At 28.2% G+C, this 17101-nt stretch overlaps 1 protein-coding gene across 1 annotated transcript in view; it reads left to right on the forward strand.

Moving 5' to 3' along the window:
* LOC100215451 (3-hydroxy-3-methylglutaryl-coenzyme A reductase) overlaps positions 1-13001 on the forward strand; it is a 44627-nt gene extending 31626 nt beyond the window's left edge. The window contains exons 14-22 of the mRNA XM_065816669.1: positions 6932-7017; positions 7895-7966; positions 9115-9220; positions 9302-9408; positions 9933-9996; positions 10650-10790; positions 12232-12314; positions 12420-12495; positions 12600-13001. Coding sequence (XP_065672741.1) covers positions 6932-7017; positions 7895-7966; positions 9115-9220; positions 9302-9408; positions 9933-9996; positions 10650-10790; positions 12232-12314; positions 12420-12495; positions 12600-12806 — 942 coding nt within the window. The 3' untranslated portion in view covers positions 12807-13001. The remainder of the gene's footprint in view (positions 1-6931; positions 7018-7894; positions 7967-9114; positions 9221-9301; positions 9409-9932; positions 9997-10649; positions 10791-12231; positions 12315-12419; positions 12496-12599) is intronic.
* Positions 13002-17101: the final 4100 nt, after the last annotated feature.

The raw sequence follows: 17101 nt of genomic DNA on the forward strand, positions 1-17101 counted from the left end.
TGTTGTTGTTGCATAATAAGAAGTACATAATGAACACTAATTATGTACTTCTTATTATGTAATTATTTGGTAATTTTTCTTTTTAGTATAAAAAATCGTTTTTAAATGCAATTAAGGGGGTTCGTTCATAAATTATGTCACCCTATATTTGTCAAATTTTAACCCTTTCCCTCTTGTTTCAAACCATCACATATACCTGATGACATTTGATGTTTTTATGCTGTAAATGTTATAAAAAATATTTTCCTTACTTTTTTGATCTTTATTAAGAAGGAAGAAAGCTTTCCATCTCATTCTTTTAATTAATGCTTCGGTTTTATCAAGTAATTGTATTTTGTAGTTCTTTTTTGATGGAATGGAAATGTTCTTGATTGAATAGTTCAAATTAGCATAAAAATCGCGATGATGGTTTAACAATTTTTGAAAAAATGAGTAGCCCCCAAATGGAAAAAATCAAAAAACATTTTGTTGAAATATTTAAAAAAAACGAACTCACTATATCAATACAGTGCAATATGAAAATTATAAATTACCTTGACGTCACATTAAATCTCAATGACCATACTTTCCAACCATATTCTAAGCCCGGAAATTCTTTAAATTATATTCATGCTGATTCAAACCACCCGCCTAATATCTTAAAGCAGCTTCTGCATTCAATTGAGTTAAGATTGTCTGCAAATTCGTCAAGTGAAGAAATTTTCCAAAGATCTACTCCTATGTACAATGACGCTCTATTAAGATCCAGTTTAAATCACAAACTTTCATATCACCCTAATTTAAATTTACCTCATACCAAAAACCGTAAATGAAACATTATATGGTTCACTAATATAGCACTAATATAGGAAAAAGCTTTCTAACCTTGATCAACAAACACTTCCCAATAAATCATAGACTCCACAAAATTTTTAACAGAAACACGACAAAAATAAGTTATAGCTGTGTCCTGAATATGAAGTCTTTTTTAAGCGCACACAATCAACAAATTATGAACAACAAAAAAATTCCACCTAAACCAACTGCAATTGCCTTAATAAAAATACCTGCCCTTTATTAAACCAATGCTTAACAAAAAACATTATACACCAAGTCAATATAAGTTCCAATAATCCTACACTCCTGTCAACAAATCCTACATCAGCATAAGTGAAACACCATTCAAAATTAGATATGCCAACCATATAAAATCATTTAACATTCTAAAATACAAAAACGACACCGAATTATCAAAAGAATTTTGGAAATTAAAAGATGCCAAATTAAACCCAGTTGTTAAATGGAAAATAATTAAGCAATGCAATGCTTACAACCCAACTATGAAGTCCTGCAAGCTATACATAAACGAAAAATATGAAATTCTATTTTCCAATAATAAAAATCTGCTAAACAAAAAAAGTGAAATGCTATCCAAGTGCAGGCATCGAAACAAATTTCTTCTCGCCCTATTCGGTGATTTATCAATTTTCTAATTAATTAAAAATTGTTTGTTTTGACGTCAGAACTCATTATATTGCTTTGTTATGTTTTTTCTGTCAATTTCTGCATTTTGTATTTTTTAACGGTTTTTTCTTAATTTAAAGAATAAAATATGGCTGATGATTGCCGAAGGGCATAAAACTTTAAGTTCCATCACAAAGTTATATTTTTTCAAATAATCAAACTCTTTATATATTAATACTGATCTATTTTGTAAATAATTTACTTAATATTGATCACTCTCAAATGAACAAGAGACTTCATATCATAACTTGGTACAATAAAACAACATATATATATATATATATATATATATATATATATATATATATATATATATATATATATTATATATATATATATATATATATGGCTTGTGATGAATAAAAAATGCTTAAGGCATTTGCGTAACAGAGTTTTCCATATCATAAAGTTCTTTTTATTTGCTTTTCATATTTATTGCCATGATTTTTTTCTGAACTATTGCAATTTACTAAAGTACAAAAAAACTCATTTAATTGAATAATTAATTTAAAGCAATGTACAAATGTTGTTATGTATTAATTTTATCGAATGTTTACTTAGAATTCAGTTTTTCAAAACATATAAATATGTATCAGTGTTATTGAATGTTTACTTGGAGTTCAATTTTTTTAAATATATAAATACTTGTTTATTCTCTTGACATTTTACACAATCTTGTTTTGTCAGCGAGTAATAAACTAAAAACTTTTAAAAACGATTGGCTGAAAAAAATTGAGTTTTATCTGTATTGAAGTTCACCAGCCACTGTGAAGCCCATGCTGTAGCAGAAGTGAGATCCTTTTCAAGCTCAAATGCCCCCTCCAAGCAATCAGAGGGTGTTGGTTTTTTATCACGACAAGAATAAATGGTAGTGTCATCAGCAAACAATGCCACCTTAGATGAGAGAATATCTGGAAGATTGTTAATGTAAATTAAAAAGAGTATAGGGCCAAGAATAGAACCTTAAGGAACCCGTGAAGTTACAGAATAAGAAGAAGAGTGCTGTCCATCGAGGACAACTTTTATACTACGATTGGAAAAGACGGATTCAATCATCTTAAAGGTGTTGCTAGATGCACTATAAGAAGAAAGCTTATGGAGAAGACCAGCATGCCAAGCTTTATCAAAAGCTTTTGAAATGTCAAGAGTGATAGCCTAAACCACTCCACCTTTATCTAATGCACGATAAAACCTATCAATTATTACTGTTAGCAAATTAGCTGTAGATTGAGAAGATCGAAATCCATATTGATGGTCAGAAAGTAAGTTATTAGATTCAAGATAAGAAATTAAGTGTTTGTTAATTGAAGATTTAAAAACCTTGCCTATGATATTAGAAGAAGACTAATAGGCCGGTAGTAAGACGAATCAGATCGCTCTCCAAAATTTTTGAAGATAGGGATAACAGATGCCGGTTTCCAGCAGGCTGGAAAACAAGACTCTAGTAAGCACTTTGGGTTGGTTCTTCTAATGATGCGCCTTCTCTTTTAGACAAGGTCCAAAAACACATTGTAACGTAGTTGGACCTGCTTTTTCTGCTAAGCTTGAGCCTCTCTCCCATTGTCATAAAGTTGCATTTTTTCCTACAAATCATGGTCGCCGTCAACTACCAAAACTCATTCTCACTTGACTCATCATTCAGCCAAGTCACATCTTTTTTATTGTATCTGTCCCTGCGTGCTCTAAATATTTTTAATTTGTCTATTTTTTCCTCGCACATCAACCTTCATGTCCCATCTTCATGTTTTCCTGACTTTAATAACCTTACAACTTTTCAAGTTTTCTATTAGCTGTTTCCTTGCTCTTTAACTCTATTCTTTGTTTCCTAGTAACTTTTAACTTAATAGTGATTTTAACTTAATAGTGCCTTGTTGGGAGTGAATCGAAATAAAAATTTGTCAACTTTTCAAAAGATTTCATGTTCTTGTTGTTTTGGAATATTTATGGATTGTTTTGGAATATTTATGTTATTTTGGAATATTTATGCGTTAGGAAAAAGAACTTTAAAAAAAAAAATTTGTGGTGTAGTGAGTGGACAAGAACAATATAAACAAGAAGTTCTGAAATGATAATTATCATGTCCCTGGTAGTACCCCACTTAACTTATTTCTTTATACTTCATAGAAAGAAATTAGTGCTCAGCTTTTCATACGCTGTTTCATGCTGTCTTTAACTAAAGAATTGTTGCAAAAAACTGTGCACTTGTTTATGCTGTGTAAAATGACATTTTACCTAAGGGGTATTTTACTTAAGCGGTAAACAGATTCTATCTGTTTACCAGCCTTGCACCCCTTCTTCATCTATTAGGCTGGCACAGATGTATTTTTAACACATTGTTTCCAGTTTAGGATGTTGAATGCTGGATCTTCTAGACTCAATGCATGAGTTTTGCTTGTGTCTCTGTTTTTATGACTAGGCAACTCATTCTATTATCTCCTAATAAGGGTACAGCTTTGAAACTCAGTTTTATGGTTATGAGGCTGGCTGTTAGTTAGGTTTCCCGAACTCTGTGGTAGCTCTCAGAGAGGTTGATTCGATCAACAGCTGTATAATATCAGAGTACTAACAGCGCCATGTTACCCATGGATGGTGTCTCTGTTTGTACTTTTGGTGTGGATTGTCAAGTACCAAAAACTATAAAACACAAAAAGCCATTATCATCACCAAGTTCTCTAAACCTATCATTCACTAGTATTCGTGGTCTTCGAAGTAACTTTTCTTCTGTTGAGTCTTATCTCTTGCAAAGTTCACCAGACCTACTTGTTCAGCTGTCTTATCTTGTGATCTTAGTATTGATGATTATCTTCTTTTAATTCGTAAAGACTTTTTGTAAGAATTCACCCATTTGTCAGGAAACTAGGTTTGAATCTACAGACTATTCTTTTATGTGTTTTTGATTAGCACCACTTCACTCAATCGCCTTTCTCTTTGTTCTATATTGCTCTCCTTCATCTCAAGACTACACTCTTTTTGATGTTATATCCAATCAAATTTGACTTCAATGCTCATTACACTGAAAAGACAAAAAACCTTGTTGTGAGTGAATTATTATAAAAAAATTTATAATTACCAAAATTTTTACAATAACAATTTAGAAACATTAAAGTATTGTCAGTCATAGACACTATTACAGTCTTTCACAGGAAGGCGTGCGATCGCACATCATTATAATACCAGGAAAATCACATTTTACTTTGATGATTTGATCGCTGCTATTTCAAAAAACATTTTAAAAATATGCTGAATGAAAAATATTTTAAATTATGCCTTAAGTAATATAAATTACACCAAAACTTCTTAACAAACATTTTTATATCAGCGAAACGCTTTTAAATATAGAACAATTTACTGATAATGATTTTTATTAAGTATAATTGACAGTTATATATAATTTTTTTAATTTATGTTATATAAATTGTTTAAGTATACATTTTTTATAATAAACGTTATTAAAAAAAAGGAAAATTATTTAGTTTTTATAAACAATGACATTCTACAAAAAGGAAAGTCTTTTTAATGAATTAAAGTTTTAATTTAAAAAGATAAACAAAATTTCATTGAAAAAAAAAGACAAATGTTTTAGAAAGTTGTTACAATTAAATAAGTTTGATCTTTAATGGTTTTATATTATCAAAACGCTTTTTAATGAAGTAGCAAAACACTTCTAATGAATTTTTTATAACAAGTATTAATAAACTGTTGTTGTTTTTACTTATATAATTATGTATTTTTTATGATAAATGTTGATCTTTTGAAACATATTTATAAAAAAAAAAAAAAAAGGAAAAAAATGTTAAAACAAAGAATGAAATGAAATTTATACATCTTCGCTTCCAACAAGGCTGCAAGCAGCCACTAATTAAAGTTGCTGAAAGAGAAAAGATGAAGATTGTAGAGCAAGATAACGATTGACGGATGACTTAAAAGATTGCAAATTATATGAATCAGGAAAGCAAGATGAAAGAAGCAAATTCCAAAGAGCTGATGTTCGAGGAAAAAAACTATACGAATAAGCGTTTTTGGAGCACTTAGGAACAGTCACAGAAAAAGGATGACACTTAATTGAATGACGAGAAACACGAGAATGAATTATAGTAAATGGCACAAGAGACGCTAGCTCTTTAGAGCAGTGCCCATTATAGTATTTATGGAAAAGAGAAAGAGAAGCAACATTACAACGATGTGATAATGGTTGGAGGTTGGCTGCAAGAGCAGGTCCAACTATGTTTACAATGCGTTTTTGCACCTTGTCTAAAAGAGAAAGGGCATCATTAGAAGAACCGCCTCAGATATGGCAACAGTATTCCATACAAGGCCGGATTTGAGATTTATAGAGATAGAGAATAGAATCCGAAGTAAGAAAGTGATGAGCTCGATAAAGAGATGCAACCTTAGCAGATGCTAATTTTGCAACTGATTTGATATATGGTTTCCAAGAAAGAATGGAAGTAAGAGTTAATCCTAGAAGATGAAGAGTAGGTGACTCATTGAGTACATCACCGTTCATAAATATAGGAAGATCTAAATTATTGCGATAACGATTGGCTGAAAAAAATTGAGTTTTGTCTGAATTAAAGTTCACCAGCCACTGTGAGCCTCATGCTGTAGCAGAAGTGAGATCCTTTTCAAGCTCAAATGCCCCCTCCAAGCAATCAGAGGGTGATGGTTTCTTATCACGACAAGAATAAATGGTAGTATCATCAGCAAACAATGCCACCTTAGATGTGAGAATATCAGGAAGATCATTAATGTAAATTAAAAAGAGTATAGGGCCAAGGATAGAACCTTGAGGAACCCCTGAAGTTACAGAATAAGAAGAAGAGTGTTGTCCATCGAGGACAACTTTTATGTTACGATTGGAAAGGAAGGATTCAATGATTTTTAAAAGTAAGCTGGTCAATTTTGACAACCAAGAAATTATTTTGAGCTGGTTGTTGACTCCATGTAAACACTCTTTTTTTAATGATATTTATTATATTATTTTAATTTAATATTTATGACCTAATAATATTTTTATATCTTATTAAGTCCACAGTTTAATTTGATAATAAATAAAAACAATTTACTAAAAACATGTCTAAAAAAAGTATATGATTTTTTAGAAAAATTTATGATTTATTTCAAGTTTAAACCAGGTTGTCATACATACAAACCAGATAGTCATTATTACAAATCAAGTTTCTCCTGAATTCAAGTTTTTTGTTGCACTTATTGTTTTACAAATTCATTTTTTCTTTTTATCTAAAAAAAAAGTATTTTTTAGATAAAAAGAAAAATTTTTCTTGAACCTTTTTTTTTCTAAACTTTATAATTATTGATTTATAGAAATATGAAAATTATTCAAGTGAAAAAAATATTATATATTTTTGTTTGATTTTTGTTCTATCTAATAATATAATAAATGATGAAAAAATTCAATTATAAACAGGCATCTGGTGGAGTTTCAAGCTACTTACTTGGTGATGGAATGACACGAGGTCCTGTTCTTAGATTGCCTTCAGCTAAATTAGCATGGTAACTTTCTTTAAATAAAGCATTTAATTTTATCATAAATTTTATAAAACATTTTTTTGTGTTGTTCTGTGCCATTTTTATTTGTGTGCTTTAACCTCTATTTAATGTTATTTAATTGAGTATCTGATTATTAGATAATTAATTATTTATGTAAAATGTTATTTTTTGTTGTTGTTCTGAAACTTTTAAATTTTGCAGCAAGAAATATTTGTAAATATCTGACTATTCATTCAGCTAATTCATATATTTTTTTACATATAACCAATATAACATAAAAATATATTTCAAAAATATGTATGCTGCTGTTTTGTCAACCATGATCAAAAATGGTAAAAAAAACAGAATTAACTCCTTTATGAAGGTCACATTAAGTATGCTTCATTGCCACTTTTCAAAAGCATGAAAACACTTTCTCTTTTTTTTTTTTTACATTCATAAACTGTTTGTTAGCTTGGTCTACTACTCTGTTAATAATGGTTTGTGTTAAAGGTCAAAAGGGTTTTTGATGATTAAAATAATTTTAATTTAGTCAACAAACTTTTTTCAGTTGCTGAGTTGACCAGGTGTACTGTTGATGAAGATAAGGAATAGAAGTGGCCCAATTTAAGCAATCATTTGGAATTTCCAGGAAATTTTTTTGGTTTAAATGGGAAACGTTTATTCTCTACAAAATAGTCTCCAATATTTTAAAAATTGAAAGTTTAAAATTTTTAAATATTTATTAGAAATATAAGGTTTGGCTTTTTTAAGTAGTTAATAATATTAGGTAAATATAATGTTTAATAATGCTTTTTGGGAAGTAGATTTCAAGGTGTGTTTTCTAATGGTAGTGTAGTTTTTATATTAGTTATTACACGTAAATAAATGTTTTTTGTAGTGATGTTAAGAAATGGCTTGAAACAGAGAGCAACTTTGAAATTCTTAAAGAGTCATTTAAACAAAGTAGCAGGTTAAATCTTTATTTTCATGTTATGTTTATTTGGCTTTTTTTGTATGTGTATTTATTAGGGGCATTTAAAGTTTAATGTTTTTTCTAATATTTTCAAATGAAATGTTTCATGAATGGTTATCATTCTATTTTTATATAATTTTAACTTTTTCTGAGTTATTAAAAACTTTACCTTTTAATAACTCTTTATAGAACTTGGAATGATTTTTTTAATTTCAAATATAGAACTTGCAAATTTGTTAGTGTTAATAAAATACCTATCTTTAGGTACTAAATTGATATTTTAAATTATTCAATTAACAAGTAATTTTAAGAAAAAATTATTAATTTTCAAATCATTTTTTTAAATTAGGATTTTAATTTAATCGTCATTTTAAATAAATCGAATAACAATTAAATTTCTAGTTATGATTTTATTTCTTTTCTTTTTTCATCAAATATGATCTTTAAAAAAAAAAGTTAACAGTGTCAACATCAAGTGTCTGAGCAATATCAGAAATGTGTTTTATTTTTTCTTCTTTTAAAACCAAATCAAAGCTCTTTTTCTTAATATGTTTTACATATGTTTTAAAGAGTATCATTTTTAGTTAGTGATTTCCTAAACAGCTTGACTGTTTCATCAACTTTTAATATAATAGATCCAAAGTCTTCGTTAAACTAGATTTCCTCATCAACAGAGCTGATACTTTCTTCAATCCAGCATTCTTTGTTGCCACTTTTATATTCAAGATCAGAATCAATTCTTCATTTTTGTTCTCCTCATCATTTAGAAGAACAAAAAATGAAGAATGTTTGCACTTGAATATTGGTTTGTCTTTATTTTCTAATAAAAAATACTTCCAAACTTCAGAACAATTTTTCCAGACAAAATGATAAATGGCAGTGTATTGTTGCATTTAAATGTATAATTTGTTTGCATTTCTCAAAGGTACTGGTTAATAGTATAAGTAATTCTCGTTCATTTCCAAAAATATCTTTGTTTATTATATTTTTAAAACAAAAAATCTATTATTTTTTTGTAAATTAATCAATTGACTGATTAATTATTTTTTTTAATCAAATAGTTGTTAATTGATTACCACCTCTATAGTGTACTTAAAATCTATAGGTTTTGTTTTATACATTTTATGTTATATATCTTATTCCAGGTATGCTAACCTTAATTCTGTTAAGTGTGCTGTGGCTGGTCGCCTATTATTTGTTAGATTTAAAGCATTTACAGGGGATGCTATGGGCATGAATATGGTCTCCAAGGTAACTTGTTTTTTTTTTATGAGACTTTTTTAATACTTTTACTTTTCAATGGTAATATTATAGTTACTATGGTTTGTCTAGGGTGCAGAGTATGCACTTAAGTTACTCCAAATAGAGTTTCCTGAAATTGAAGTTGTAAGTGTCTCTGGAAATTATTGCACAGACAAAAAAGCTGCTGCTATAAATTGGTATGGCTTGTCACCAATTTTGTTATATATGTGTGTGTGTGAGTGTGTGTATATATATACATATATATATACACACTCACACACACATATACATATATATATATATATATATATATATATATATATATATATATATATATATATATATATATATATAAATTTATAAAAATTTATAAACATGAGTTTTCTCTATGCTATATTAAAAATTATTTTTAAGAAATTTTTAAATGTTTTAAAACGTTCAGCTTTTACTATAAACAAACAATAATGTCACATTTTAACGGCTTTTCTAAAGTTCCCATTACAATGGTGATGGGTTTTTTTTTACTGGCCATTTTCTTGATTTATACTTTTTCTTTTAAAATTTTCAGGTTCTATCATTCTTACCTGCTCTCATTTTATATTGCATGAAAACTTGTTTTTATGATGTTTAATTTGAAATTCAATTTAATTTTTTTTAAATTAAAAAAAAATTTTTTTTTAGTATTTTTTAAACGAAAGCTACATTTTTTAATTGTCAACAGGATTGATGGACGTGGAAAGAGTGTTGTCTGTGAAGCTGTTATATCTCAAGATATTGTAAAAAAAGTAAGTATTAACTGCGTTATATAATATCTGTATAAAAGTGATAACTGTATAATAAACTTTTATGATTTTTTTATATATCAACCTTATTTGAAACAAATTCAATCTTATCCAAAGTTTGATAATTGTGGTTGTCTAAGAGGAAGTGACATTTTTAAAGTTAGATAATCTTTAATTTTAATTAGCACTTGTAGATAAACTAATATTAATACCATTTATAAGATCATAATTAATATATTACTTAACCTTTTTGCAAATGATTATTAATTAATTTTGGTTGATTGGAACCCAAACGTTATTACACATTTAAAATGAAAAACTTCAGTAGAATAAATAAAAAATAAAAAAATGGGACAAACTCTTTATTTGCTTTCAAGACTTTTTTTTATCTTTTAAACAAAAATCTCTAAGAAACTTTAAATAATACCAACTGTTAATTGATTTTTCTTGAGTTTCAAATAGCTTAGAACTTATTTAATAGATATAAATATTTTGAATTTATTTGAGCTTGATCAAGTCTGATTTAGTTGTTATAGTGTTGCATTTCATAGAAAGTCCTAGCATTTGATATTGTTATTTTTATCTTATTATAAAATGAATTTTTTTACTGATTTACAATTTTATTGACATATTAAAAATATTTTTTGACTACATAGGTTTTGAAAACTAGTGTTCCTGCATTAATAGATGTAAACACAAGTAAGAACCTTGTTGGTTCTGCTTTGGTTGGAACTATAGGCGGACAAAATGCACATGCTGCTAATGTAGTTACAGCTGTATTCATTGCTACAGGTCAAGTAAGTTTAAATTAAATTATAATGTAGTTGATTATAAAACTTTTAATTTTTTTTTTTTTTTTTTTCCTCTCAGAGAAGACTTTTAACTTATAGAAATGCATCAATACTAATGAAAACAGCGCAGGGATTTTATAGCAACAAAATAGCTGTCAGAAGACTTGAAAAAAGATGTAGCTTTGTGACGAAGTTCATGTTTGAATACTAAAGCAGGTTCAACTACAATGTTTAACTTTACATCTACATTAAAACATCTAAAGCATTACATCAAAAGCATTTTTAAACCATTTTTAAAAGAAAAAGGGCATCATTTCTTAAATCAGCTCATCGCCAGCTATTCCATACAAGGATGTATAAGAGATTTATGGAGACAGAGAATGAAATCAGGAGTAAGAAAATGGTTAGCATGACGAAGAGCAACTTTACAGATGCTAATTTTTAAATGGATGGCATATTTAGTTTTCATGCAAGGTCAGTACTGAAAGATAATTTGACTATATATAAAGTAAAGGACTCACTAAAAGTGTTATAATCATATTCAAAATCAACTGGCTGTTCTAAGCCATCAAATGAAAAAGGCTTTTTATCACGATTAGAATATACAGCTCTATTGACATAAAATAAAAGAAAACTTTTAATGGTATGGTTGTCAGTCAGGTTCTTAATATAGAGGAGAAATAACAAGGTTGAAAATTTTTGGTACCCGAGCGGCAATAAAGCAAACAAAGAGTGTTAAAAGAAAAGTAGGCTATGAGTATTCAATTTTAATACTGACTTAAATTTTTTTTTTACCGATTATATTAGCGAAAGATTTAGATTACAAAAATTAGAAGTTTTAAAAACTTTATCAGATGCACCATGTTAAGAGAGCTTATAGAATAAAACTAGCATATCAGAATGTATTAAATATGTCAAGAGTATTGAGCTTTGTCTCGCCGCATCTATCTAATGTTCGATAGAACCTTTCTGATGTTACAGTTAACAAATCAGCAACTTATAAAGAGAAAACGATAAAATTGTGTAATCGTAAAATAAATCGTATAATTGTGAAAATAACAGCACCATAAAATCGTGTAAAAATAGTTTAAAATATTTAATTATTTATTAATAAATATTTATATTATTTATAAATTATGCAATATGTGATTACAATATGTAAAATGAAAGATATTGTTGCAACATGCGTTGTAACGTGCCATTCTAAGATAAAGTATTTTTTCTTGGTAAATTGAAACTTTTTTGCTAACAAGCAACAGTATTGTATCAAGAAAAAACGATTTAACAAAATGATTTTATTATTTATTGTTGAAATAAATGAAAAATATTCCAGTTAATGTTTAATTAAGTTTTGCATTTATTTTTGACTCAGTTTTGTATAAGATATTGTTATTGGAACTGAAATTGTTACATAATATTTATTATATTTATATCATTTTATTTACAGGATCCTGCACAGAATGTAGTTAGTTCAAATTGTATTACATTGCTTGAAACGACTGGTGAAAAAGGAGAAGACCTGTACATAAGGTAAATTTTATTTGCATAAATTTTTTTTGCATAAATTTTGGATAAAATCAAAATAGTCATAGTTTTTCTCGATTAGATATCATTTTAAAAACTTATATAATTTAGTTGTAGTATGCCATCGTTAGAAACTGGAACAGTAGGCGGTGGAACTGGGCTTCCGGGGCAAAATGCTTGTCTTAAGGTAAAAAGTTGTGAACGAATGCGAAACAAGTTTTAAAGGTTTTTTTTTTTATTAAAAACAAATTTTTTGTTTACTATTTTTTGTTAACTAGTTTTTATTGATAGATGCTTGGCGTTGAAGGTAGCGGTCAAATAGCTGGAGAAAATGCTCAACGATTGGCTCGTATTATTTGTGCAACTGTACTTGCTGGCGAGTTATCTTTACTATCGGCTCTTGCCGCTGATCATCTAGTCAATAGTCACATGAAATTAAATCGCCATAGCAATAAAACTGTGAATAAAGAAACTCCAGATAGCTGCCCTGTTTTATAGAAATATACATTATGTAAAACAGCAAACATCTGCCCCGCGCTGGAGGAGTGTACTGTAATGAAATTGATATGATATAGGCTAGATTTTATTTAAAATATTGAATAGTTATGTAAACAGCATTTATGCGATTTTTTATGTCAAATAAGCTATTTTTATGTCAAATAGAATTTCTAATGTAAAATATTTTTATATTGAGGAGGTATTTTATTTTTTCGAAAACAATTTCGCAAAACTTGTAAAATATTTTTCGAAAAAAATGTGTAATTGTGAAATAAACCTTACATAAGTTTACTAGTCCAAAATTTTAAGTTATAACTTATAAAAATTAGTTCTAGGTAAGTATTTATCTAATCAGTAAGTAAAGTTCGAATATTTTTAAAAATCTGAATATTTAAATGTTACTTAAACAAGTAATACAAGTATTATAGTTTATATGCATATAAAATTGTATAATACATTATCTTTTATTATTTTTATATATATATATATAAAATATCAAAAGTAACATTTTTCAAAGTCCATTAAAGACCCGTAATAATTAACGTTAAAAATATTAAACCAAACGGTTTTACAATTGCTAATCTAATAATTGCTAAATATAGTACTAAATAACTGCTAGAGTCTGAAATGGTTTTATATCAAAAGTCTCAAAACCTTGTTTGTTTAACAAAATCACCTTAAATATAAAATACATTAATAAATATGTTTGCTAAAAATGGCTGAAAGATATGTTGTAATAACATGAAACTACCTTGTAATAATATTGTTAATGTAGTTGCAAATAAGGCAGAAAATTAATGTGTATCATTAAAACTTCCATAGTTTCCAAAACTAGGACTGCCCAATCGTCAGCTAAATAAGCTAGCGCCAACTCATAACGATGAAGATAGTGATTTCTAAACCTTAAAATATATGAAATTTTATTAATAGAATTTTTTTTTTTTTTTTAAATCTATTAAAGTTCATAAGTTACGACCAAAAACCGTTTTTGCCCCTCTGCATCTCAAAAAAAATGACCATAACTGACCATAAAATTTGGTGTTAATAAATATATTTTAACTTAGTTTAAAAAGTTTTAAAAACATTATCCAAATGCTTATTGCCCCTTGATTTGGGCTAGGCGGTCTGAACTTTAGGTTATTGTTTTCTCAGCGATCTTTTGAGACACATCACTTTTTGACAAAAGCATTTTCATTCCTTATTGTTTTTAACATAAAATTGTTTCAGATCAACTTAATTAGTTATAATTTATGAATTATATATAGTTATTTTAAGAAAATGATTAATTAGATTCAAGTAAGTTACTAATTGATATTTAAATTTATTTAATTATAACTTACATATCTTTATATTTACTATTAATACTTAAGTAACTATTAAAATTACATGTAAGATCATGATGCCTCACTTAATATCAAAAAAAGGAACAAAAATTTAAGTTCAAAAGATCTTGCAAGCTAAATAGACTTTTAGTATGTGCTTGATATCTTTTAAAAAACCCCATGTGTATACCAGTAACGGGAAATTTGCTGTAAAACATTGTTACAATGATTATAGTATTTAGGTAATGAAATATCCAACACCATTATGTCTTACAAGTAAAGGAAATCTGTACCTAGTTAAAGCTAGAAAAACCTCTTCCATAATCAGTTAAACAGAAATGGAGCAAAGAATCTTTAGGAATTTTAAGAATCTTTTTTATATTTTACTGCAGTAGGAGCTGCAAAAAATGCAAAATTTGAAAATTGGCAACTTGTAAAATCTTAGGTTCTTTATATTGTGTTTATTTTTTCAAAATTATTTCAAATTAAATTTATTTTGAATAATTATTTTGATAAAAATCGAAAAATAAAACCGAAATGATATAATTTCAGGTAAGTAAATTTTGGTATTTGCAAGAGTTCAAATGCTGCTACCTTAAATGTGTGTAAAAATGTTTTCAAGTATTTGATAAACGTCGTAAATGCTTCCGTCGGAAAAAAGCAAAAAACTGGCAAGTCATCTCTTAAATAAAGATATTAAAATACGTTTTTTATAAAAAAATTTTGCTAAGCGTGAATGTTTCTTATTAATAGGTCATTAAAACAAATAAATTAATAAGAAACTTTTAACTGTTTTGGTTTAAACCTCAGTAGTGACCAATATTCTGAAACGCATGTATTTAAACAATGATAACGAAAAAAGTGATCACTCTTTTCCTCACCTTTTGATCACCTTTTATCATTGTTCAGCAATTTTTCACGGGAAGAATTGCTGTTTTTCTTTCTTTGTAAATATTTGAAAAATGTTTTGCTTTTCTCAACATTTTTGTAAATTAGTAGGTTCGATACTCTAGGTCAAACCAATATGAAACAGAGGGAAATATTGCAAAACATATAGCAATAGCGATTGGTAGATTTAGCGACCTATTAGCTATAGATTTTATTTATGTAGTAGCTAGCAACAAAGCTATGATATGTAGCTATCAATATATCGTAACAATATAGCTACAATATGTAGCCTTTGATTAGCTATAGATTTGTTGTTATGTTGTAGCTAGCTACATACCTACAGTAGGGTAATAACAAAAAAATTTTTTTTTATGAAAACACTCGTAATTGAGGAAACTTTTTGTATTATTTAAGAATATAAATAGCATTTTTTTTAAAAAAAAAGGTCCCCGCTTTTTGGAAAAAAAAAGTGAAAAAATGTCTTTTTTCAAAAAAAGGACATGTTTTTATTTCATTATTCAAAAGAGTTATGGCAATAACTAAGCAACTTTTATTAACAAATAAGAAACAGAACAGTTAGTAATCTGTACAAAATATACAAAAACAATTTTTAAAATATTTTTTCTTATAAAGTACAGATTAAAATTTCAATTTTTTGCGATTTTGCATAAAGTTCCTTCAATAACTTTTACAGCACGTTCAGCAATTTGGGTAGATCTGGGAATGTCAATTAATGACTCCTTTATTGACCAATGTGTCTTTAAACACTTAATTGCCTTTTTCCATTTTATCTAGATGAGTGAGAAAAAAAAGTTCATTGAAAGAAGGTTTCATTGTAGTTTTGTGAATAGAACCAAGCATTTCCCCATTCATAGCAGATAAAGTTGCATGCTGAAGCAAGGATGCTGCGCCTCTCTAGTATCAGAAAGAATGCTATAACAGCATATATTGCACGTGAATTCTATCGTGAGTTCTCAGCCTGATTCAGGACATTTTTTAGAAGGAGGTCAAGTACATGGTGCTGACAGCCAATATATTGTGGTTTCTGAAAGCCCTTGCTCAAGGCATCATACTGTATGAGTTATACAATCCCTTGCAAACAACCAGTATTTACTGCGGTTGTGTCACAGATTATCATCTTGCAAATATTTACCCAAGCATTGTATTCATCAATTAGCTGATGTAGTTCCTTTTGATGGCTGCGGCAAACCCACTCTTACATTTAAGTGTACAAAGTTTGATTTCAGTTATCTTATTTTTCAGCTGAACTACTTGATACTCTTCCTAAAACTTTTTACAATCAATCTAGAGACAATAGGGATTTTTGCTTTGAAATTTTTGAACAATTTTGGTTTTCATTTTCTGTCCTTCAGAGATTAATCATTCCCAGAATCCCGCCTCACTTGGAACTGGCACATTATGACTCTGTTCAGCAATGCTTGCAAGAGCATCATGTGCTTTATGTGTAGAAATTTTTTCAGTACTATTAAACCATGTGCTTTTTTTTTCAGTACTAGTAAACCAGTAGAAGAAGAGGTTGGCAACTCAGGTAATGAAATAAAGGTTCCAGAATCAGGACAGTAGCCTGAGGTTGAGCTTTTGATAATCTGACTTGTTTTCTTGGGTGGATAGATTCCAAAGGGGCTTGTCTGATAATGCTCTTCATCTTCCGTATTTTTCCATTCTCCATTAATCTTGGTGACGTCAATAACTGAGAAAGTGTTACAGTAAATTTATCTGATGGTTTCTTTTTGTTTTTGTCAAATAGATCAATTACTTTCTGATGAGTGCGTTGGATAATAGTGGAAAGTCTAGAATTTCCATCCCAAGAAATTCTATATCTGTAATAAAAATTTTAATTCGAACCAGTTTCTTGCATTAAACAAAAGCAGTTTCTTGCATTAAACAAAAAAAGTGAAGTTTCCAAGAATTTGACAGTTTGTTGGCATCCGTGTGATCCAAGTGGTTATTTTTTCAACAGATTGAATTCTTGAATCCATTTTATGTTTAGAAGAGGAGCTTAGATTCTTCATCCAAATGCACCTGTTTGACTTTACACTGTTGCTGGAATTTCTAAAAGACATT

The sequence above is a fragment of the Hydra vulgaris genome, chromosome 13 (assembly GCF_038396675.1).
Source record: "Hydra vulgaris chromosome 13, alternate assembly HydraT2T_AEP".
Taxonomy (NCBI): domain Eukaryota; kingdom Metazoa; phylum Cnidaria; class Hydrozoa; order Anthoathecata; family Hydridae; genus Hydra; species Hydra vulgaris.